The 26,207-nt window shown below is 44.9% G+C and overlaps 1 protein-coding gene across 1 annotated transcript; it reads left to right on the top strand.

The window, feature by feature from the left end:
- Nucleotides 1-13: 13 nt before the first annotated feature.
- VSIG2 (V-set and immunoglobulin domain containing 2) lies at nt 14-26,194 on the top strand. The gene is made up of 7 exons (XM_087875568.1): nt 14-80; nt 1,814-1,977; nt 3,632-3,839; nt 5,541-5,699; nt 6,792-6,911; nt 18,548-18,701; nt 25,900-26,194. The coding sequence occupies exons 1-7, from the start codon at nt 14-16 to the stop codon at nt 26,039-26,041; spliced, it is 1,014 nt and encodes a 337-aa protein (XP_087731694.1). The 3' UTR covers nt 26,042-26,194.
- The last annotated feature ends 13 nt before the right edge of the window (nt 26,195-26,207 follow it).

Genomic DNA, 26,207 nt, shown 5'->3' on the forward strand with positions numbered 1-26,207 from the left:
TTTTTCCTGAGCAATGGACCCCCACACGGACTTTTGGAAATGTCGACTTTCCTGCTTCCTGCTCTTCGTTTGGTCTTTTAGTAAGTACTTTAGATTTACAATTAGATTTTATTGTAAGTCCACTTTAAATGTACCATAAATTTATTATCATAAAATGTTTTATTTTATGTGCAATTCAATATGAAAAAAATACGCTCGTTTCTTGCTCAGAATGACATATACATGATACTAAAGGAAAAAAGGATGAGAAGGGAAGTTATCAGTGGAGTGGGATCTTTTCTGCTCATCAGTGGGATCAGAGCTGGGCTACAAAATCCAGTTGATCACAAGATGACAGTGAAGAAACACAGAAAACCTGAACCCAAATCATGCAGTGGTTTTGCATTCCAGATCTCATAGCCCTAGACTTGCACTTGAAGCAATTTTCCCCTTGTGAGGTTGACTGTAAATCTTCAGATACTACTCGATGACCTAGGCCTGATAGCAGAAGCTGAGAGGGGTTTTCCTCAATTTTGCAGGCAAACATAGCCTGACATTTATGTTTTTCACCTGGTAATAAAACCCTTATTACTGCTTTATAAAGTGCATAAAACATTGTGATGAAATAGCAAAGCACCAATCATTCTATTTTGATTGATATTTATAGCAGTTGCAGACAAGTACTTGGTACAGGTAGTCCTCACTTAACGACCACAAATGAGCCTGGAATTTCCATCATAGCCAATTGTGGTCACTAAGTGGATCACCACATGACCTGATTTGATTTTATGACCATTTTCATGTGGTTGTTTAGCAAAATCCTGGATCTGAGTCAGAAAAAAGAATAACAGTGTTGAATCAAATTGGATGTCCCTGAATCGATTTGATGATTTGAATTATTTGGGGGGTAGATGCAAATCCTGATTGGTTGGGTGGTTGGTTTTCTCCAAACTGATTTAAAAATCAAATGAAAGCAAAATGTTGAACTGGGTCAATTTGATTTCCCAAATGGATGGAATCAACTCTCAACAACAACAAAACAGTTGTTGTTAGAATGACTCAGAATCAGAACTGTGTGATTAAATGCAGTGGAAATGTTAAGAAAGGAAATTACATACTAATACGGGGGGATAAGATCAAACCATTAGGAAACTGCACGGGGTAGTTTCTTGAAACTGTCAAAGAAAGAAAGAAAAAGAAAGAAAGAAAGAAAGAAAGAAAGAAAGAAAGAAAGAAAGAAAGAAAGAAAGGGAGGGAGGGAGGGAGGGAGGGAGGGAGGGAAGGAGAGGGGAAGGAAGGAAGAAAGGGAGGGAGGGAGGGAGGAAGAGAGAGAGAGAGAGAGAAAGAAAGAAAGGAAAGAAAGAAAGAAAGAAAGAAAGAAAGAAAGAAAGAAAGAAAGAAAGAAAGAAAGAAAGAAAGAAAGAAAGAAAGAAAGAAACTGGACAAGCATATATGTAGTCTAACTAAGAGAAGGACTGGGGTGACATGATAGCAGTCTTGAACAGCTGTCACAGAGAAAAGGGGATCAATTTATTCTTCAAAGCTCCTGAGGACAGGCAGAAATTAATGAATTGAAGCTTGTTAAAGAGAGATCCAACTTAGAATTAAGGAGAAATTTTCTATCAATGAGAACAATTAATCAGTGGAACAGCTTGCCTCCAAGAAGTTATGGGTGATCCATCACTTGAGGTTTTTAAGAAAAGACTGGACAGCCATCTGTCTACAATGGTGTAGGTCTGTAGGATCTCCTGCTTGAGCTGACAACCCTCCCCCAAGAACCCTTCCAGCTCTATTGTTGTATGTTCTAAACATTTCTTTTCCATTCCCCTCACAGCCTGTGGGGTGTGTGTGGAGGTGACTGTGCCACGCGATCCTGTGATGCAGCAAAAAGGTTCAAGTGTGGAAATTCCTTGTCACTATAAAACATCTGTCGGCAAAAACTTTGTTTTGGAATGGAGGTTTGCCGGTGGTTCAAAGGCCCCTGATGCCGGAACACAGGTGAAAGAGAGCAAAGGACATCTTGCTTAGAAATCAGAGGGTAAAGAAAATATGTCGGGAGGGTTAGGAAGAATAAGGGAAGACAATCCACAACATTTAACTTAAATTTTGGCTCTAAAATTAGCATCAGCATAAAACGAACCAGAATCCATGTGGCCTCCAAATAATTGGGGATGGGAGAGAGGTCCAAAAGATCCAAAACAGAGAAGCAGAAATAGCCATAGCAATAGCACTTAGACTTATATACTGCTTCACAGTGCTTTACAGCCCTCTCTAAGCAGTTTACAGAATCAGTGTATTGGCCCCAACAATTTGGGTCCTCATTTTACTGACCTCAGAAGAATGGAAGGCTGAGTCCATCTTTTTTTTTAAACATTTTTTATTTTAAACACATTAAAATAAACACAAAACACAAAACATACAACACTTATGTACATATCATTTTTCTGTTGTTATCAGCTCATTTAAGGTGATCCTTTCTTATTATTACATATATTCTAACTTTTTCACCTTGAGCCAATCAGGATTGAACTCCTGGCAGTGGGCAGAGTTTATTTGCAATACTGCATTCTAACCACTGTGCCACTAAATCTTAATCATCCTGTCCTCACTCCCAATCAATTAATTGGTTAAAATGTTCTAGATTTCTTGAAGATCATGAGTTCCTCTCACCCTAAAAAATTAGGGTGAGAACATGCTAAAGAAGGGATGGGCTACTTACCCCTTCAGACACTTCATCATCAGCTCCATTCCTTTCTTTGCAGATTTCAAAGCACCTCCAGATTGGGCTGCCAAAATTAGATGGCAAAATAATTAAATTCCAGCAGTGGGATTTGGGAATTTTAACGAAGGAAGGGAAGGGAGTGGAAACATTCTTGTTCCCACCCTTAACCCTTCCCCAGCCTTTTGGAACATGGAACAAAATTAGGCCATGGAAATTCAAGAGGAAAAAACTGCCGATGGGGGAAGGTGGATCACTCCCATTTTTATCTTATAGATGCCTCCTGCCAAAAATAAATAAATAAATAAATAATTAAATCTAAAATTCACCCAGGCCAGTCCACCCTGAATCTCATGGGAATTTTTCAGCTTGGGAAATATGAATAACTAGGATGGCTTCAGAGTGATGGAAAAATATGGAATAAAACCACTACCTTTCCAGTTCTATCCAGAGCTACAATTATGAAATCTGTTCTGATACATCATAATTTTTTAAAAAAATACTCAGAACATTTTGCAGATAAGTACAATCATTCATCCTCTTCTGCAGCGGAAGAAATTGTATGAAAAGAGAACAATGGATGTTGGCATAGTATAGATATTTTAAGGAACACGGAGAGTATTTCAAATTACAGGTAGTCCTTGTCCTACAACCACAATCGAGCCCCAAATTTCTGTTATTAAGTGAGACATTTGTTAAGTGAATTTTGTCCCATTTTACGACCTTTTCTTGCCATAGTTGTTAAATGAATCACTGCGGTTGATAAGTTAGTAACCCGGTTGTTAAGTGAATCTGGCTTCCCCATTGACTTTGCTTCTCAGAAGGTCACAAAAAGATGATCCCATGATCTTGGGAGACTGCAACCATCATAAATGACTGAGTCTTTCAACAGGTAGTCCTTGGTACAAAAGTAACCTTCCCATCTCATGACAGATTCTGTATTTTGCAAATAATATGCTCTACAAACCAAGTGGGCAGGCTGACCGTCTAAGCCTCCTTCATGAATCTCCCACGCTGGGAGATGCTTCCATCCGGCTGAACAACATTCGTGCATCGGATGCTGGCACTTACATCTGCGAAGTGAATAACCCGCCAGATTTTGATGGCACTGGTACTGGGCTTGTGAAACTCGTCGTTTTAAGTAAGTCCCATTTTACTTTTTAAATATTGAGTTGGTTGGCATACACACAATTGTAGCTTTTTTTATTCATTGCATAAAATGGACCGAGATTAGGGCTCATCGGCTTGAATTGCAAGCAGGTAAAATTGCCTTGATCATTACCCAAAACATTTTATCTGACTCTCATAAATAAATGCATCTGTCAAAGTTGTTTGACAAATGCATTTAATTGTGGGAGATAGACATCCTCACCTGCCTGGCTGAGGGTGATGGGAATTAGAGTCCAAAAGGCCTAGAAAGTTCTGGAACAGACAATTCTCGATGGTTTTGTTGTTTTGGGCTATGGCTATGGTCTTCTAATAGATGTGGAAGTCATCTTATTATGGAACGTTGAATATCCATAGCAACTGAGAAGGAGAAAGATGTCATCCATGTCACAGACAAGGCCACCAGGCCAGGCCAGGCTGAACGAGCCTGCTGATCAAACATTGATGGTAGTCACTAGTTCTATTTTTAAGTAGTTTAAAGATTCTACATATGCAATAAGAAATAGATTCAAAGAAAAAAATAGTAAATGCAAAACCAAAAAAGAAAGAAAAGAGGGAAAAAAGAGACAAAGAAAAAGGAAAGAAAAAAAAGAAAAATAACAGAAGGCAATGTATGTATGTAATGTATGTATGTATGTATGCATGCATGCATGCATGCATGTATGTATGTATAAATCCCTCTGTCTCTGAGACTGCATCATATTTCCCTTATTTCTACAATCTATTATTTAAAATCATTAAAATCATAAATCACAAAATTGTTTTCTTTTTAATGTGAAAAGTCTATGAGGAGTTTCTAGTCATTAATGAATGCCAATAATAACCTTTTTCTAATTAAAGAAGGCAGCTTGGCCATCTCAGCAAGTTCTGTCAATTTCACCCACCATTTCTCCCTGATCGGTAGTGTCACATCTTTGTATCTTCCTATATATAATAATCCTGTCATGGCAATCGTATATTGAAATAATCTTCCATGAATTTTTTCTAATTCTGTATCCATCAGTGCTAAAAGGAAAAATTCTGGCTTCAATTGAATAGTAACCTTTAAAGTTTTCTGTATCAATATATGTATTTGTACTGTATTCAAAACATTTAATGTTTTTACATGTCTACCAAGATACTAACTAGTTCTAGGGCAGGGGTGTCAAACTTGATTTCATTGAGGGCCACATCAGGGTTGCGTTTTTGACCTCAGAGGACCGTGGGGGTGGAGGCATGGCCAGGATGGACATGGCCAGCTTGACATCACTCAAGGCTCCATTTTCAGCCACGACGGCCTCCTGTAAACTTCTGCCAGCAAAAACGAAGCTCAGGAGGGCCGTCCACAGCCTCCCCGAGCTCTGTTTTTGCTGGCAGAGGGCTGCAGGAGGCCGTCATGGCCAAAAACATAGCCTGGGAGGGCCACACGCAGTCCTTCTAAGCTCCATTTTCACTGGCAGAGCCACCGGGGGCCGGTCCTTTGCTCTTTCCAGGGTGTGCCTGTGGGCCAAATCTAAGCACCCCGTGGGCCGAGTGTGGCCCGCAGGCCTTGAGTTTGACACCCCTGTTCTAGAGGGTGCCAGAATTAAAGAGATGTCTGTGTCAAGCTCCTCAATCTTGGAGGGAAAAGATCTACACCACCCACATATTTTGACTTCCTTGAGTTCCTGGTATTGAATTCATCCTTTCTCATCAGTGCCACCATCCACACCGGTCTGTAAAGGGTCCACCTCTTCACCTATTGGATCAGATGTCACCTTCTCCTGCAATTCCTCTGAAGGTGTGCCTACCCCGATTTATTCTTGGACTCTGCTGGATTCTAAACAGCCACTTCCTACTTCCCACATGGTGCAAAGTAGGTGAAGGGCAGTCTTCCTTGGTTAAAGGTCATGCCGAAGCAGAGAGTAGGGTGGCTGGGTGGCTGGATGATTGTAAACCAAGTACACTGGTATAATTGCAAACAGGAGACAGATGGACTACCTGTCAACTTGTTTTGTGTTTAACATTGACCTGCTCTATGAGTATAAATACTCTTCTGAGTAAATATCAATTACTATGTAGCTCCACACATCTGGAGAGCACATGGCTGCGGATAACTATTTTAAGGAAATGGGTTTGAAGGTTCCAGATGTTTGATCAAAACAAATAGAAGATGTGGAGGTAGACGCGTTCAATTATGGGAGAACTTTATGAAATAACGTTCCTCATAATAACTCTATTAACATAGTGATACTGTTATTAAGGGGGAAATTATTCCACAAGAGAAAGGTCAATTAAGGAATAATAATTCTTTCAGAATGTTGTAGTCTCTGGCTGTGTAGTTCCAACATAAGGCTGGAGAAAGCTGTCCTTCAAGTGTGTATTTTCAAATTGGTCTTCTCAAGATATTGAAGGACATTCTCAACAAAGGCTGGATTGGAATAAGAATTTCCCCCCCTTGTTTTTATCATGTCTTCTGACTGCAGGTGGGTATTTGTGGATGTGCTCTGTTATTCTTTTGCCCATCTTCCTACCTAATTTCTGTTATAGTCCTTATGCTGTGTTTTTTTTTCTTCTAGGGCTACTAGGTCTTTTGTTAAGTACATCTTAGGTAAACATCTTAAATAAACCAAAAGACCAAGTAGCCCCAATGAAAACCTATAACACATGGACAGACTCAACCATAGTTACAACTTGGAAACCTGGCTTTCCTAAACTAAGCCAAATCCAAGAACACTAGAGAATTCCTTGAAGCTTGGCACTCCATCTACCCCTGGCAGGGCAAGCTACTGAATAGGCAGCAAACCCCACACTCACTAGCACTGATGATGTTATCTAGTCAGGTAATGAAACATCTGTAAGCAAACAACCAAGCTCAAGAACACCAAGGACTCCATAGTTCAACCCTGAGCTACAGGTATTCAACTGGGAGTTACTTTCTTATTCTATTTTGGTTTCCTTTCCCCAGACCAACAAAAGGGAACTCTCATATTGACCAACCTCACACTTCAGTTGTCTGGTACCTACCGCTGCACTGCCACCAATGAGTTTGGACATCATAGTTGCCAAATCTCCCTCCATGTGACAGGTGAGGACTGATCAGTACACCAAGGAACTCTTTTTGTTAATCTTTCTGAGGACCTGATAACGGTAAGGATCTTTTCACGCAAGACTCTTAACCAGTTTGTTTAGAAATTTGACAGCAGGTATTTGCATATCTTATTAAGTCTGAATAATTTTAACCTTGGCTTTGTTTTCGTGGTTTACTAGATGTGTTATGTGAATGATTCATTGTATATTACAAATGGGTTAATTTAGGAACTAGGTTAGGAAAATTGTGTGAATAGAAGAAGCAAGTAAACAACTAACTTCAGATTGTCATGAAAGATTTGGAATTTTTTCCCCCTAGATTTTGGACAGTGATGACATTCTGTCTATTCGGTTTATAAGTTTATAAGGATCTAGATCCGAATGCATTTCACTGAGAGGGTCTTGGGCCTGATAGATTGCCACTTCTCATTCATTAAAAGAAGTCCTGGTCCTTGGATCCTATCCATTAAACCTTGAGTAGATTATTCAGTCTGCATAGAGATTCCCACTGTCCCAGCCAAATCTCTACGTATTTATAGTGCCATCTAGTGACACTTTGCATGCTTTTTTTGAACTTTCTGGGCAGACAGGCACAGTGCCAACTACATGTTGAGCAACCATTACTGTTTTGATTTTCTAAGAATCTTCTAGAGACATTCGGGTGGGTCCAGAGGCATTCTTATGAATGCTAAAAACTGGGAATTGGCTTTGCTTCATCCTAGGTCCCGTTATTTTTGTTTTGTTTTTTCAGGGAAAAGAATCTTGAAAGCAGTGATGAAATCCAAATTTTTTTTCTAGTGATTCTGTGGGCGTGGCTTGGTGGGTGTGGTGTGGCTTGGTGGGCATGGGCGTGGGCGTGGCAGGGGAAGGATACTGCAAAATCCCCATTCCCACCCCACTCTGGGGCCATCCAGAGGTGGTATTTGCCAGTTTTCCGAACTGCTCAAAATTTCCGCTACCAGTTCTCCAGAACCTGCTGGATTTCACCCCTGCTTGAAAGTCAAATGAAGCCATGTGGGAAAGGGATCACAGTGGGCTTTTGCAGCAGCATCCCTGGTTTTTGGAGTACTCCAGGGCACTAAAAGAGTGCCTTGGTGGAGCAGCAGACTAAAGCACTGTTAAGTAGCACCAGCTGCTTGCAATTACTGCAAGTAATTACTGCAAGTTCAAATCTCACCAGGTTCAAGGTTGACTCACCTTCCATCCTTCCGAGATAGGTAAAATGAGGACCCGGTTTGTGGGGGCAATAAGCTGACTTTGTATAAAAAAAGAACACCGCTTGGGGGGGGGGAAAGCCCTAATAAGCAGGTATATACAAAAGTATGAAAGCTATTGCTTAACGCTTTGTAAGCCGCCCTGAGTCTCTGGAAAAGGGCGGCATATAAATCGAACCAATAAATAAATAAATAAATAAATAAATAAATAAATAAATAAATAAATAAATAAATAAATAAATAAATAAATAAGTTTCCATCCATTGTTTTTTGTCCTGCCCTCTGGTGCTTTGGAGAATAGATTGACCCCCTTTTCTTTGTGGCAGCCTCTCAAATACTGGAATACTGTTATCATGTCCCCCCAGTCCTTCTTTTCTCTGGACTAGCCAAACCCAAATTCTGCAACTGTTCTTCCCAGGTCTTGCCTCCTCTCCATTTCCCATCCATTCCCCAAACAAGATTATTGCCCATTTGTTCCCTTCCTTGCCCCTCCTTCCCCTTTTTCCCATCAGGGGGACAAACTGTTTTCCAAAGCACCTGAAGGCCAGGTGTAATGGATGGAAACTGATTCAACATGGAAATAAGGAGAAATTTTCTGACAGTGAGAGCAATCAACCCATAGAACAGAAGTTGTCTTCAGAAGTTGTGGAAGCTTCATTACTGGAAGCTTTCAAGAAGAGACTGGACTGCCATCAGTCAGAAATGATATAGGGTCTCCTACTTGGGTGGGAGGTTGGACTAGATGACCTACAAGGTCCCTTCCAACTCTGTTAATCTGTTAATATAGATCTTGGCCTTTGATGGTTTGCAGTTTCCATCACTTTCCCTTTCAAATATCTTGTATGAAAGAGCTGCTTTGTTCCCAATGGATTGGATACCTCTCTGCTCCATCTCTCTCTCACTCTTGAGGTTGGGCATCACAGTTCAGGTAGTCCTTGACTTAAACAGTTCATTTAGTGACTGTTCAAAGTTACAATGGCACTGAAAAAAGTGACTTATAATTATTTTTCACTCGCCCGTTGCAGCATCTCCATGGTCATGTGATCAAAGCTTGGCAATGACTCATATTTATGATGGTGTCCTGAGGTCTCGTGATCACCTTTTGGGACCTTCTGACAAACAAAGTCAATGGGGAAACCAGGTTCACTTAGCAACTATGTTCTGACTTATCAATTGCAGTGATTCAATGAGGAGGAGGAAGAGGAGAGGGAGGGGGAGGAGGAAGAGGAAGATGAGGAGGAGGAAGAAGAGGAGGAGAAGAAGGGGGACGGGGACGGGGAGGCGAAGGAGAAGGAGAAGAAGGAGAAGGAGAAGGAGAAGGAGAAGGAGAAGGAGAAGGAGAAGGAGAAGGAGAAGGAGAAGGAGAAGGAGAAGGAGAACTATTATTGATTTGGATTTTTTTAAGTGCCAAAAAATATTCCGGAATTAAATCATTGTCCCTTCAAGTTCCGTTCCTTGATCACCATTAAGCAATTTGTGGACTATTTCAATCTTCCAATTCTGCTTGAACGACTCATATCCCCTTTTTCTTCTAACTCGCCTCCCACTCAGGTCAGTTCCTTTCATTAATTAGCTCTCGTTTCCGTGGACAGCTCCCCCCCCCCCAAAGCCTTGCTTCTCCGCTGAACAGCAACTGGAAGGAGAAATTAGAAGCAGGGCTAAGTGCCAGGGAGGTGGAAGACTCCAGCTTGCAGAAGGGAGGGAGATGTGAAGGCGAAAGCAAATCATAGGAAAACCAAGGATTCATTTCAGGCAGAGGTCTGTGTTACAGTTTGTTTTTCACAGGTGTGTTTTAGGACTTGGAAGAATCTCAAGGGATAAAACTCTCGGATGATATGAGAGAATAAAGTTAAATTAGAGTATATAATTATAGCTTTTCTTCTCGGGGAGTGAAAAGAAGCATTTCACCTTGGCTCCTGACAACACAATTTCAAGTTTGTAGAGTAATGACAACTCTGGTGGGAGGTAGCTTAAATTGGGAACTAGCATAGGGAAAGAATGAAGACACATATCTGCACATGTTCACACACACACACACACACACACACACACACACACACACACACGAAATGCAAGCCTGCCTTCTGTTATTATCTCAAGGTTTAGAATATATTCTCACATCCCCTTAATCACACCAAATGGATCTTGATCTCTCCAGTCTTGATTTAAATCGTATCTGGGGATATTTATAAACTTACATACAAGTAGTCCTTGATTTACAGCCATTCATTTAGCAACTGTTCAAAATTACTACAGCCCTGACAAAAGCGACTTACACTTACAACCACCATGCCATCCCCATGGTCAGGGGATCAACATCCAGGCGCTTGGCAACTGGCATGTATGGATGATGTTTGTGGCGTTCTGGGGTCATGGGATCACCATTTGCAACCTTCCCAGCCAGCTTCTGACAAGCAAGCTCAATGGGAAAGCTGGATTTACTTAACAATTGCACGGTTTACTCATCAGTTGCAGTGATTTGCTTAATAACCTTGACAAAAAAAAAAAGTTGTAAATACAGGTGCAACTCACTTAACAATTGCCTTGCTTAGCAATGGAATTTCTGGGCCCAATTGTGCTCATAAGTCAAGGACTACCTGTACCAAATTTTAGGCCTACTCAATCAACATATCTTTTCTTTTATGTACACTGAGAGCATATGCACCAAGACAAATTCCTTGTGTGTCCAATCACACTTGGCCAATAAAGAATCCTATTCTATTCTATTCTATTCTATTCTATTCTATTCTATTCTATTCTATTCTATTCTATTCTATTCTATTCTATTCTACTCTACTCTACTCTACTCTACTCTACTCTACTCTACTCTACTCTACTCTACTCTACTCTACTCTACTCTATTCTATTCTATTCTATTCTATTCTACCAGCTATAAGCAGTGAATAGGAGCAAGAGATGACTACCAGCACAACAATAAAAATCAGTGGGACATCATGGCTTCCCAAGATCTCCCAGCTTCATCATGAACCTGAATGTATGGGATGTTCCAGGGGTGAAATTCAAAATTTTTCCCTACCGGTTCTGTGGACGTGGCTTGGTGGGCATGGCTTGGTGGTGGGGGGTCATGTGACTGGGTGGGCATGGCCAACTTGACATTACTCACATCGAGGGGTGCCTCACCCGGCTCCTCCCCTCCCAGCCACTCCTTGTCGCAAATGGCAGGAAAATGGGGAGGGGAATTTTTCTCTCTACCATCTTTCCCTCAGTCTGTGCTGAGCTTCAGGAATGGATGACAGGCAGGAAAATCTCCTTCCCCATTTTCCTGCCTTTTATGAAAACGGCTCCATTCTGAACCTTCAGCGTTGCAATCCTGGGATGTGCTGAAGGCTCGGAATGCCTCTGCTTCAGAGCAGAATGACTTTTGCCCGTCTCTTTCTGGACACAGCAGTTCTGCCTGTTGGGCCACTTCCTGAAGCTGGTAGCTCCGCAGCCAGCCGCTTTGCTTCTTCCCTCTTTTTCCTCATGGGAGGCTTGCGTGGTAGCACCAGAAGAAGATGGAGGCAGAGGCAATCCCAATGCATCTGCCCCTTCGTCCCACTGTCTCTTGGCTTGTCTGCAGCTGCACTGAACAAGCACCAGCACTGGGTATCTGGATTGTCTGCCTCCCCCATGCCGGTGACCGTACATTTATACTGTGACATCAAATGGAGATAAAATGAGCCAATGTGCACTTTATTTCAAAATAAGATTGAGATTTGCTTCTCACAACTTTAAGTGCAACCTATTTATCTACAGTGGGAGATAGGAAGTACCCTTGTATAGTGTCTGGAGGTGTTAGTGCAAGATGTACTGACTTGGCCACCACCATGTGCAAGTTTCAATAATCACACAAATCTTTACTGGAATATTTCCACTGGTTAGCACAATTTAAGGTGTTGATGATGTCATTTTTAAAAGACCCTGAGTGGTTTAAGGCTTGCTTCTGTTTCTCCAAGGATTGACCTACCAGTTATTTAAATCATTAGGAGAAATCTTTTAGTAGATTTGTACCACTGCTAGAAACGTGATTTACTGTGAGTGGAAGGGTCTTCTCCCATTGATAGAATCAAGATCACGTGAAATGTTAATACCACTTTGTAATGCCTTGGTAAAACCGCACTTTGAATACTGCATTCAGTTTTGGTCGCCACGATGTAAAAAAGATTTTGAGACTCTAGAAAGAGTGCAGAGAAGAGCAACAAAGATGATTAGGGTTGCAGGAACTGGGTATGTCTAGTTTGATGAAAAGAAGGACCAGGGGAGACATGATAGCAGTGTTCCAATATCCCACAAAGAAGAGGGAGTCAAGCAGGGGTGAAATGCTCCCAGTTTGCACCGGATCGCCCGATCCGGTAGCGATAGAGGTGGGTGGTTCGGAGAACCAGTAGCAAAAATCCCTGCTCCCCCCCCCATTGCCCAGCTGAGCCGTGCAATCATCAGAAGCTTTTTTTTAATTTTATTTTTAAAAGCATTTTTCTACAACCAATTTGGCTGAAAAAAATGCTTTTCTCGCTGAATCTGATCGAACACTGGTAAGGTCGCATATTAAGGCCTACCTAGTGGCAATAAAGACGGCAAAGTCTAACTACTTTTCCGCCTCTATTGCGTCATCAGGGAATCGTCCGGCCGCCCTGTTTAGGGTGACCCGCGCCCTGCTCCATCTGGGAGTGCGGGAGGATCCCTTAGAAGGCAGGGCGGAGGATTTCGGACAATACCTGTATGACAAAATCGCTCAGATCCGGGGGGATTTGGACTCTGACTGGGTAGATCAGGGCAGGGTGACGAGGAACAGTCTTGAGAATGTTATCTGGGAGGAGTTTGATGCTGTGACTCCCGATGATGTGGACAGGATTTTGGGGAGACTTAGTGCGGCCACATGTTTACTGGACCCGTGTCCCTCCTGGTTGGTACTGGCTTCCTGGGAGGTTACACGAGGCTGGCTCCAGGGCGTTATTAATGCTTCGTTGAGTGAGGGTCACTTCCCCGCTGCCCTGAAAGAGGCGGTGGTGAGGCCTCTCCTCAAGAAGCCGTCCCTGGACCCAGCAATATTGGCTAACTATCGTCCTGTCTCCAACCTTCGCTTCATTGCGAAGGTTGTTGAGAGTGTGGTCGCGCAACAGTTTCCACAATTCCTGGAGGAAACATCCTATCTAGATCCGTTCCAGTCGGGTTTCAGGTCTGGGCACAGCACGGAAACGGCATTGGTCGCGTTGGTTGATGATCTCTGGAGGGCTCGGGACAGGGGTTATTCCTCTGTTCTGGTCCTATTAGATCTCTCAGCGGCTTTTGATACCATTGACCATGGTATCATGCTGCACCGGCTGGAAGAGTTGGGGGTGGGAGGCACTGTGTTGCGGTGGTTCTCCTCCTTTCTCTCCGACCGGTCGCAGTTCGTGTTGGCAGGGGGGCAGAGGTCGACCTCGAGGCCTCTCATTTGTGGAGTGCCGCAGGGATCGGTCCTCTCGCCCCTTCTGTTCAACATTTATGTGAAGCCGCTGGGCGAGATCATCCGTGGCTTTGGGGTGAGATACCACCAGTACGCTGATGACACCCAGCTGTACATCTCCACCCCAGGCCACCCCAACGATGCCCTTGAAGTGATGTCCCAGTGCCTGGAGGCTGTGCGGATCTGGATGGGGAGGAACAGGCTCAGGCTCAACCCTTCCAAGACTGATATAGTCAGTTGACTCCATCACTGACTATTGGGGGTGAGTCTTTGGCCCCCACAGAGAGGGCTCGCAATCTGGGAGTCCTCCTGGATAGGCAGCTGTCTTTGGAGGAACATCTGACGGCTGTTACCAGGGGGACCTTTTATCAGGTTCGCCTGATTCGCCAGTTGCGGCCCTTTCTTGATCGGGATTCCTTGTGCACAGTCACTCACGCCCTCGTCACCTCTCGCCTTGACTACTGCAATGCTCTCTACATGGGGCTCCCCTTGAAGAGCACCCGGAGGCTCCAGCTGGTCCAGAATGCAGCAGCGCGGGTAGTGATGGGAGCAACATGGCGCTCCCATGTAACACCACTCCTGCGCGAGCTGCACTGGCTCCCGGTGGTCTTCCGGGTGCGCTTCAAGGTGTTGGTTATCACCTTTAAAGCGCTCCATGGCATTGGGCCTAGCTATCTCCGAGACCGCCTGCTGCTACCGATGTCCTCCCATCGACCCGTGCGCTCCCACAGAGAGGGCCTCCTCAGGGTGCCATCAGCCAAACAATGTAGGCTGGTGGCCCCCAGCGGGAGGGCCTTCTCTGTGGGGGCTCCCACCCTCTGGAATCAGTTGCCCCCGGAGATAAGAAGAATCCAGGACCTCAATGCCTTCCGTCGTTCCCTGAAAACCTATCTTTTTCAACAAGCCGGGTTGGCTTAAGAAGAAATTTTTAAAATTTTTAAATTCTTTTAATTAGTCTGTGATTCTTAACTTTCAGGCCAAAATTTATATATATATTTAAATGTTTTAATATTTGTATTCTATGTTTTTTATCTTGGCTGTACACCGCCCTGAGTCCTCAGGGAGAAGGGCGGTATATAAATGGGAAATTAAATTAAATTAAATTAAATTTTAAAAGTAAAAAAAAAAAAAGCCTCTGCCGATCAGGCAAGTCAGCTGGGATCATCAGAGGCTTTTAAAAGCGTTTTTTTTACAACCTCTTCAGCCGACTCAGTCAAGTTGGCCACCCCCACTCAGTCATATTACCCCCACCACCACCAAGCCACGCCAACAGAACCGGTAGTAACAAATTTTACATTTCACCACTGGAATCAAGTTATTCTCCTGAGGGTAGAACAAGAAGCAATGGGTGGAAACTAATCAAGGAGAGAAGCAACTTAGAACTAAGGAGAAATTTCCTGACAGTTAGAACAATTGATCAGTGGAACAACTTGCCTCCAAAAGTTGTGAATGCTCCAACACTGGAAGTTTTTAAGAAGATGTTGGATAACTATTTGTCTGAAGTGGTGTCCAACCCCCTGACTAAGCAGGGGGTTGGATAGAAGACCTCCAAGGTCCGTTCCAACTCTGTTATTCTATTCTATTCTATTCTATTCTATTCTATTCTATTCTATTCTATTCTATTCTATTCTATTCTATTCTATTCTATTCTATTCTATTCTATTCCATTCTATTCTATTTGATATCCAAGTTTTGTGATGTTCTAATTGGAGAGATGTGTTTGGTCTCCACATCTCCAGTCACAGGAAAACATAAACACACGTTCTGAATGCCAGGTTTCTAATAGTTAATTGGTATAAATTTTAATATGGATCTTGATCTACACTGTATTGAGTTTGAAATATACAAAGAGAGATCCAATCTAGCACTAAGAAGAAATTTCCTGACAGTGAGAACAATTAATCAGTGGAACGGCTTGCCTTCGTAAGTTGTGGGTGCTCCACAGGGGTGGGTTCTAAATTTTTTTACTACCGGTTCTGCGAGCATGGCTTATTTTGTGGGCGTGGCTTGATGGTCATGTGACAATTATTTAGGATTTAGCAGAGGTACTGGTTTACCAGGCTTTTAACTGCTTGCAGAGCTGTACTGGTCTACCCATTTGTTTTTGGAGGCACCGGTCTATTCATTTGTTTTTGGAGGCACCGGCCTACCACCACACTGCCTTTTAACACTGATCAGTTGTAGGGCGGCCCTTTGAAGCCCTGTGGCAAGAGTTTAAACAGTTTTTTTCCTTCTAGCCGTTCAGCTGGGACTCAGGAGGCAGCAATAGATTGGGGGTGGGGCCAAATAAAAGGTAAGGATAACGCGGGGAGGGGGGGCGGGGAGGCCCAGCTCCCGAACAAAGAGAACTGGTTCGGTGATGTCATATCGTCACCGCTACCAGCTCGGCCGAACCGGGCCCAACAAGGAGGAACCCAGCACTGGTGCTCCATCATTGGAGGCTTTTAAGAAGAGATTGAACAGCTACTTGTGGGAAATGGTATAAGATCTCCTTCTTGAGCAGGGGGTTGGACTAGAAGAACTTGTCTGAAATGGAATAGGGCCATGATGGCGAACCTATGGCACGCGTGCCACAAGTAGCACCCGTAGCCATATCAGTGGGCACGCGAGCTCAGCTCCAGTGTGCATGCATGTGCCGGCCAGCTGATTTTCAGGCCTTCTGGGCCCACCAGAAGTAGGGAAACAGGCTGTTTCCTGCCTCCGGAGGGCCTCGGGGGGTGATAGGGAATGCCCGTTTTTTGCTCTCCCCAGGCTCCAGAGCCTTTCTAGGAACCTGAGGAGGGCGAAAACAGCCTTCCCCCCCCCCAAGGCCCTCCAGAGGCTGCAAACGGCCTGTTTGCCAACTTTTGGTCCCATCAGAAGTTGGCAAATGGGCCATTTTTGGCCTGGAGGGCCTCCGGGAGAGGGGGGGGCTGTTTTTGCCCTCCCCAGACTCCTAGAAAGCTCTGGAGCCTGGGGAAAGAGAAAAATGGGCCCACCGGGCCATCGCATGCCAGGATGGGAGGCATCGTGCATGTGTGGGGCACATAGGATTATGGGTGTGGGCACACGCCTGCGACCCCTCCGCGTTCCCCCAGCTCCTGGCACGCAATGACAAAAAGTTGATTAGTCATCACTGGTATAGGGTCTCCTGCTTGAGCAGGGGATTGAGCTAGAAGACTTTCAGAATTGTCAACCTATTCTCCAAACACCTGAAAGCAGGACAAGAAGCTATGGATGGAAACCAGTCAAGGAGAGAACCAACCTAGGACTAAGGACTAAGGAGAAATTTCTGACACTGAGAACAATTAATCAGTGGAATGGTTTGCTTTCAGAAGTGGTGGGTGCTCCATCACTGGAAGTCTTTAAGAAGAGACTGAACAGCCACTTGTGGGAAATGGTATAAGATCTCCTGCTTGGAAGACCTCCAAGCTCCCTTCTAACACTGTTATTCTGTATTCTGTTTCCTGGCATGTTTTTAAACTCTGCATGCTGTGTGATTCTTGGAAGCCACCTTTGGTACTTACATTAGCAGAAAAGCGAGGTGTACATTTTCTTAATAAAAATAAATTTCATTTCTGTAGAATATGGCAGAGGAAAAGCTTTGGGAAGTTGAGAAAGTGAGATCTTTATTTTGCTCGTGTTCCAAATACATTTTTGAAGATGAATGGTTTATAAAAGCAAAGCAGTTTGGAAACGCCATATGGTGTGAAGCAATATTTTAAGCATCTATACCGCTATCATATGGCAGGGAATATATAAGAAAGAGAGTTCTAGTAGAAGTGGGAAAAATAGAGAACAGCCCCTAAAATAGACACAGACAAAACTTACTATGTGAGAACATTTAAAAATTCAGATTTCTCTGTACGATTGAGGTATATGATCAAGTGTATGGGCCTTCGGTGAATTTTAAAATGGGTACTGGAGGTTGAAATTGCCATGTGAAACTATCTGCTAGCAGATGCAAAACAACAACAACAACAACAACAACAACACACGAATACAATAAAACATTAGATGGACTGAAATAAGATAGGAGTATCCAACATTTCTTATTCTGTGGTTTTCTTTAAAAATGGTAGCTTAACTCCAAACCACATGAGAGCAAAAATTGGGTCTCTACAGTTGCTTTAAATGCATTGAAATCTGTTTGTTTGTTTATGGAATTTATAAAGTTACCCCACTAACTGTGGATGTACATTGTTAATTTTTTTTAAAAAAATGATGAAATCAAAAATAAATACAAAATGGTCTGGTGTAAACCAGTCACAATAAATGCGTGAACCAAGGCTGGATATAAAAATTATCATTCTTAGAATAGGCAACAGTAACATCTCAGTGTAAAGCATGGAAAAAGAGCTAGAAAGCTAATGAAAAGAAGATCTCTTAGTCATTGGTTCTCATCTTGAAGTTCTCTTATTGTTAAGCTATTTTTTCTAATTCAACTATAGTCCTTCTCCCTTCCCTTCCCTTCCCTTCCCTTTCATCTTCCCTTCTGTAACAAGGGTAGATAGAGCAGAACCCCACAAGATTTTCCCTGGAATTGTGATGTTTATCCATGTCCTCAGATTCAATGTTTTCTCTCAGCAGATAAAATAAGTGCTGTATTTGGATACAGGACACAATCAGTTCAGCTCTTTCCTTTCAAAAATAAATTGATAAGCTTTCTGTAAAGGCCAATGGATCTTGCTTGACCAAATGTGATAAGTACCTTTCCTTCCTTCCTTCCTTCCTTCCTTCCTTCCTTCCTTCCTTCCTTCCTTCCTTCCTCCCTCCCTCCCTCCCTCCCTCCCTCCCTCCCTCCCGCATAGGAAATAGAATATGGTTTATGGAAAGTTATTTAACCTTTGAATTCCCACCTTTATGCAACTGCATTTAAAAAAGCATTGCAAAACACCTAACTCTTTTGCACAACCTAAGACATTTTCATTTCATTGTTGGTGTTTCAGAATCTAACCTTAACAGGTGATTTGTCTCCTCTTTTTTGATAAGTAGGTGTTTCAAAAGCTGGGGCAGTTGCAGGTGCCCTTATTGGGGCCATCTTAGCCCTATTCCTGCTTGGAGCCATTGTCCTCTACGTCTTGCGCTACAGGAAAAATAGGATGGCTAAGAGGAAGCCACAGTCTGAGTACAGTGGAAATGAAATAAGGTGAGAACTGCAGTCCAAGTCATCTTGGCTTTGCTCCTTTCTATTTATCAGCTTTTATTATGTGGACCCTACTTTTGATCCACAGAATCCCCAAGGCTGCTGGGAAAATGCATGTGGCCAAATCAGGGGTGAAATGCTACCGGTTCACACCAGTTCAGGGAAACCAGTAGCGGCGGCAGCAGGTAGTTCGGAGAAATGGTAGCAGCGACAGCGCGGGGCTCTGCCCACCCACCCAGGTTTTCCTGGTTTTAACCAGGAAGTAACCTGTTTTTACCCTCTGCACATGCACAGAAGGCTTTGCGTATGCTCAGAGAATCCAAAATCACACGTGATGTGTGCACACACACACTTCTGAACTGGTAGGGAAGGTAAGTAGATTTTACCCCTGGGCCAAATGCACTTGGCCACTGGATTGAAATGTATGAGTTCCAGAAAACAAAAGAATAGAATTTTCTTCCTTCTTATTTCACAAAAGAGTTCAAGCTTTAATTCAAGACCTGCTTTGGAAACTTTAATGGAGTTCATCAGAGAAATGAATGAAAGGAAGTCTCTCTTTTGCAATTTTTAAATGCAGCCACTTCGTTTATTGATTCCTAAAGGAAAGTGTTATGTCTTTATAAGGACACCCATCCGGATTGGCTGCCAGCCTCGGGCGGGAAGTTTGAATAGCTGTCTTAGGGGCAGTGCGTCTGCCGGAGTGAATATAAGGAGAGCTCCGACAGCGCAGTGCCAGTCTTGTTACTGTTGCAATAAAGTTACTAAATGTATCGAGCTGGTCACGTCTTCTTTCTCTGCGCCTGATCTAACACTGGCGACGAAGGACTAGAGAAGAGAACCTGAGCAAGATGCGTGGCACGATCGCCTTAACCGAGCTGAAGTCACCCAACCATGGCACCCTACAGAATGGCAACCCCGCAAGCACCGATCGCTTCGCTGAGCCCATTCGACCTGGCAAGAGAGAAATGGAGGACGTATATGGTCAGATTCCGGCAATTCCTCCGAGGAAACGGCTACCAAAACCTCGACGACGAGCGCAAGAGAGCCCTGTTCCTGACCCACTGCAGTTCTGATGTTCTAGAGATGGCCATCAACCTCGTGGCGCCCAGAGATATTGAGGAGATGTCCTGGAGTGACCTGCAGGAAGTGTCAGCGTTCCAAATTAGGCTCTCTTCCAGCGCTGACATGAACGAAATGAAGCAGAGAGCACAAGCGTTGATTTATTCCTAGATGAACTTTTACCTAGTTTTCTGCATGCAACAGATAGTGTAACCTGGGTGATAGAGGGTGGGGGCCACATTCCTGTGAAAAGAACATGCCGGGACGTAGATATGGATCTGCATGATGGCCAATGGGACATTGGGATTGGAGAGCGGAAGAGGAGGGGGTTGGAAGGAGGGGCCAGTTTGGCTGCAACTTGAATCAGGAATGTCGGATTTTTCTATTCTTAAATAAAAGTGATTCATTAGAGACTTTGCATTTGAGAATGAAGTTTATTTAAGATAGCACCGAAGCCTGACAGGAAGTCCTGCAGGAACACTATGCACCCACAAGCACCCCAATTGCAAACAGATTCACCTTCCAGCAGAGAAATCAACAGGAAGGCGAATCCATCAAGGAGTTCATGGCCGCACTTCATCAAATCGCTGCCAACTGCGAATTTGACAACGTTGATAATGCCATCCAAGACCGCATCATCTTTGGGATGTGGGATGTGGGTCTACAGAAGAAGTTCCTGAGCCGCAAGAGGATCCCACTCAAGGAAGTCCTTGAAGAAGCCACAGCCGCTGAGACTTCCGAGAAAGCGGCTGCTGCAATGGTGAAGGCGAGGGGGATCCACAAGATCCACAAGTCGGGCCCAAACTCCTCAGATGACTCCGCCACGCCATCTGAATCTGATGAGGAAATGGCCGTACACAAGGTTTCCCACCCCCCCCCCCAGGCGGGAAAATCCCCAACATGGCGACTGGGGGGAATGCTGTGGCAGCTGCAAAGGTGACCACCCCAGAGCAAACTGCAGATGGAGGGATGCAACCTGCCGTCGCTGTTTGAAGAGGGGACACATAGCCGAGCCCTGCAGAGCAGCAGATCCAGCTCCCGAACCACCCAGGCCAAGATTCTATGAAAATCACAAAGATACCCAGAGGACATCCAAACGGTCCTCGTACCAGTCCAGGCACGGAGACGAGGAATACCCTCGCAGTGGAGCGGTGCACCAAACCACAATCGCTCACACAAGCAACGACGGTGCCACTAAATTCAATGTGACACTGCTGGCAGAGGGGTCACCGTGCACAATGGAAGTAGATTCAGGCTCCATCTATTCCATTATGGACTGGCAGCAACTGAAATGCCTGAAGCCAGCCTGTGAGAAGAACCAGTTGAAACCCTTGTGGTCAAGGCTAGTGGACTTCAGCGGGAATCCCATCGGTGTCCTGGGCAGAACCACACTCCGCATCGAGTTCAAGCAATTCCAAGGCAACCTTCCCATCACAGTCGTGGAACACAGCTGCCCAAACTTGCTGGGAGTGGAGTGGTTCAAACCACTAGGGCTATCAATCGGAGGCATCCACCAGATTCAGAAGGACAAACTTGACAACCTCATTTAAGAGTTCCAGGAAGTCTTCGATGGTAAGCTTGGTAGATTTGTGGGAAAGCCAATCTCCTTTAATCTGGACAAGGGAATCACCCCAATTAGGCTGAAGCCCCGCCGGGTTCCCTTTGCCTTGTGGCCAAAAGTAGATGCTCAGCTAGATAAGCTGATCGCCCAAGGCATTCTGGAACCTATCGATCATGCTTCATGGGAAACCCCCATTGTGACCCCAATGAAGCATGATGGATCTGTGCGCATCTGCGCTGACTATAAGTGTACAATCAATAAGGCGTTGCCGCAGAGCACATACCCAGTCCCAGTGGTGCAGCATCTGCTGCATTCCCTAGGGACTGGCTCAATTTTTGCCAAACTGGACCTGGCCAAGGCTTACCAGCAGCTGCCAGTGGACGAAAAAATGGTGGAGGCCCAAACGATCGTTATTCACAGGGGGGCATTCAAATGTAACCGTCTCCAATTTGGAGTCAGCGGTGCCCCAGGAATTTTTCAATCAATGATGAAATGCCTTCTTCAAGGTATTCCAGGGGTGGTGCCGTACTTCGACGATGTACTAATCTCCGGAGATTCCAAAGCCCAACTCCTTGAAAGACTCAGGCTTGTCCTGCAGCGCTTCAAGGCCAAGGGTTTGAGAATCAGGAGAGATAAATGCATCTTAGGGGTCCAGAAGGTCGAGTTCCTGGGCTATCTCATAGATTGCACAGGCATCCACCCCACCAAATCAAAAGTTAAAGCTATCCATGAAGCTCCCAGCCCAAAAAACAAAATGGAGCTTCAGGCATTCCTTGGATGGCTTAACTTCTATGCCATATTCCTCAAATAGAAAGCTACGATTGCTGAGCCACTCCACCGCCTACTGGGGAAAGTGGCTTCCTGGAAGTGGGACCAAGAGGAGGAAGCAGCATTCTGAGCCATCAAAGGATTTTTAACATCCAAAAGCATCCTCATACAATACAATGAGATGCACCCAATCAAGCTCACCTGCGACGCATCACCATACGGGGTGGGAGTAGTACTCAGCCATGAACTACTGAATGGCTCAGAAGCCCCTATAGCATACTTCTCCAAGACGATGTCCAGCGTGGAACGCAATTACAGCCAGCTGGACAAAGAGGCTCTGGCTATCGTCGCAGGAGTCAGACAATTCCACGAGTACGTCTACGGGAGGAGCTTCACCATAGTGACCGACCACAAGCCGCTGCTGGGGCTCCTTACAGGCGACCAACCAACCCCGACCTTCATGTCCCCGCGGATGACAAGATGGGCCATCTTCCCAGCCAGCTACTCATACAGGCTTGTGCACCAGCCAGGCACGTCCATTGGGAACGCCGATGCGCTGAGCAGATGCCCATCAAAAGACCCAGTGGAAGACCCAGCTCCCACACTCGACCTCTTCCACATTGACAATGACAACAGCTGCCCAGTCACATCTGCAGATGTGGCCGTCCACACACAAAAGGACCCCACACTCCGCCAAGTCAAGTCCTGGATCCTCAGATGGTGGCCGACGGAGAAGGCAGAGGAGAAATTCAGCCCCTTCGCCAGAAAGCAAAAGGAGCTGTCCACCATGAGAGATTGTTTACTATGGGGAGACAGAGTGCTGATTCCCAGCACTCTGCAATGAAGAATGCTAGAAACGTTGCACAACGGACACCCCGGCATCGTCCGCATGAAAGCCCTGGCACGGAGTTACGTCTGGTGGCCATCACTGGACAGAAACATCGAGGAATGGGTCTCCAGATGTGACCCGTGCCAAGAAGTACGTTCAGCGCCACCCCAAGCCGAACCGACGAAATGGGAGACCCCCAGCAGCCCCTGGTCGAGGATCCACATCGACTTCGCAGGTCCGATGCAGGGGCGCCACCTACTCACCGTCACTGACGCCTTCTCCAAGTGGCTCGAGGTCGTACCCATGGCATCTACCACAACAGAAGTGATGATCTGGGCTCTACGCCGACTCTTTGCCACCCATGGACTGCCGGACGTGTTGGTTTCCGATAACGGGCCCCAACTCACGTCCTTGGCCATGGAGGCATTCCTGGCCAGACTGGGCATACGCCATGCCCTCTCAGCACCGTACAGACCGGTGGGAAATGGGCAGGCAGAACGGATAGTGAGGCTCACCAAGGAAGCACTCACCAAAATGGGCACGGGTGATTGGCAGGAGCGGATTGATAACTTCCTCCTCACCCAACACATCACCCCGCATGCCACCACAAGAAAATGCCCAGCGGAGCTGTTGATGGGCAGAAGACTCCGGTCACCACTGGACAGACTGCACCCTCAATACGACTCAGAGGTACCCGCAACCGCCAGCCGCCAACTTCGCACCTTCGCCATAGGAGTTTTTGCTTTGAATTTTCACGGCTCTCCGAAATGGCTGAAGGGGAAGATCGAGAGCATAACTGGCCCGAAGTCCTATCTGGTAGAGCTAGAAGATGGACAGGTCTGTAGACGTCACATCGACCAGCTCCGGAAAAGGTGGAAGGGAGTGGAAGAAAACCAACCTGACGAGGTAGGCCTGCAACACCCGAAGAGGTAGGCCTGCCTCAGCCAGACAGGGTAGGCCGGAAACACCCCGACGAGGTAGGCCTACCACACCCCGTCAAGGAAGAATCACCACACCCCGCTGAGGTAGGACTACCACCCAGAGTGAGCACTGATCGAGATACGGCGCTAGTAGACCAGGGACCATCCACGGGGGGCACCACGCAACACCCCGGTGAGGGCGGCCGTCGACACTCCGGGCCCAGAGACCAACCGATCTGCAACCGGGGGACAGTAGACCGGAACCCAGAGGTCAGCCGCACCCCACAATGCCCCGGGGAGGTCGGCCAACAACACCCCGAGAAGGGAGACCCCCACCGAAAGGAGCCAGTAGACCAGTACCCAACCACAGAGGGAGTTCCACATCACCCCAGCAAGGTCGGCACCCAACCCACCGGGAAGGGAGACCTACAGCGACCCTACCAAGCAGACCAACCACACCCCAGACAAGACGCAAAGCAACCCTGCGAGGAAGGCCTACACCACCCCCTGATCTAACAGAAAGCAAAATTGATTAGCTGCCTGTAAGCAAGGCAATTAGTAGCCCCTTTCATCCTAGTCCCTCCCACCTCTAAAAGCTTTTTTATTAACCATTTTGATTGGGATTTTCAATGAATGAGTCATGGAGCTGGCAGTAGGTAGTTCTGGGTCTGATGTACACCTCTTGGTAGTATTATAGTATTATTATATAGCCCACTAGGGGATTTTCTAACTCTTGTTGGTTTAATTCAGGGAATAAAAGCAACAACACAGCATCATTAATCTTAAATGCAACATGCCTTTTGAGCCAAGTTCAACTCTTGGTGACTCCATGGACCTTTTGTTAGGAATAGTTTGGAAGTAGATTTCCTCAATTTCCTAGCTTGACAGATTCCCACGTAGGCACTTCGAGTTGCCAAAGGAAAAATCAAATGATGTTTTGATAAGACAGTAAATAAAACCTGTTCCACATGAGGCTTTTTTGCAAAAACTGCCAGAAATTCACCTGTCTTGTCTTATCACTTCCTCCATCATTTCCCTCCTAGAGTAAGTCTGCAAAGAGGAAAAAAAGGATGAAGCTCTTGCATGATAGCTTTAATTTAGACGCTATGGAAACCCATCATTTGGCAGTTCCTTCAATTCGTGAGAAGATGCATGCATGAAAAATAACCTCCCATCTGTTCATGTACTGCTAGTCAGATCATTCTATCATGCCATGTCTGCTTTCCTGGGTGACTCTTGTGCTAGCCTTCAGTAGACAGAGCTAACTGGTTAAAAGGGAAAAAACAAATAGATCTTGAAAACCTAAAATTGACTTAACTTTAGATAAATCTGAATAAGGGAAACCAGAGCTGGGATCATACAGTACATCTTCCTAATATTTGATGAAGGAGGGGCACAAAGCAGTCTTTAAATTTATCTTTGGTACATGGGATGAAACATCATGCTTATGCTGATGTTGAGCAACAATATCATTTGGACTGGCCTCTGAATATTTTTTTTTGCCTGTTTCTTCAGACAAGATGTCTGAAGAACCAAGAGCCTTGGTAGAACAGTGGTCTAAGGCACCCTGTTATTAAGCTGGTTATTAAGACCAGCTGCCTGCAATTACTGCAGGTTCGAATCTCGCCAAGGCTCAAGGTTGACTCAGCCTTCCATCCTTTCTAAGGTAGGTAAATTGAGGACCCAGTTGTGGGGGCAATAAGCTGACTTTGTATAAAATATACAAAAAGGATGAAGGCTATTGCTGAGCACATTGTAAGCCGCCCTGAGTCTCCGGAGAAGGGCGGCATATAAATCAAATTTTAAAAAAAAGATGTGGTGGTAGCACCTGTGAAGATCTTGGATATCAGCAGATCAGTAGGAAGTATGGGGAATGCTGTATAGCTATCTCAGATGAACTATGGATCACAAAGAGTTGGAAGCCAACCAATATTTAAAGCTAACCGTATCTCTTAAAAATGGTTGAAAATCAGAGTTTCTTGGAAGATTAAAACCTAAAGTACTGGATATCAACTAATCTTTTTCTCCCTCTCTCCCCCTTTCTCTCTCTTTCTCTCTCTCAAGGGAGGACGCCACTGCTCCTGGAATCTTCAATCCCAAGGAGAGAAGAGACAGTAAATCAGAAAGCCAGATCCTGGAAAATGTCTCTTCTAGACCTGGATCAGCCAGTACAACCAAATCCCAACTAAGAAACTTCATAGTCTGAATTTGCATTTCTGTTTTTCCCCTTAAAGGCCAGCTTTGTTTTACTGCACTGAAAGTCTGGGTTATCTGAAAAACTCATCCCATCTGTGTTGTGTGGCCTTTATCTACCACTCCTAATCCTTTTGCTGCATTGGTATCTGTTAAGTTATTTTCCTGCAGGTTAAGTT

Source organism: Pantherophis guttatus, chromosome 9 (genome assembly GCF_059756535.1).
Source record: "Pantherophis guttatus breed Tessera chromosome 9, ASM5975653v1, whole genome shotgun sequence".
Lineage (NCBI taxonomy): Eukaryota > Metazoa > Chordata > Lepidosauria > Squamata > Colubridae > Pantherophis > Pantherophis guttatus.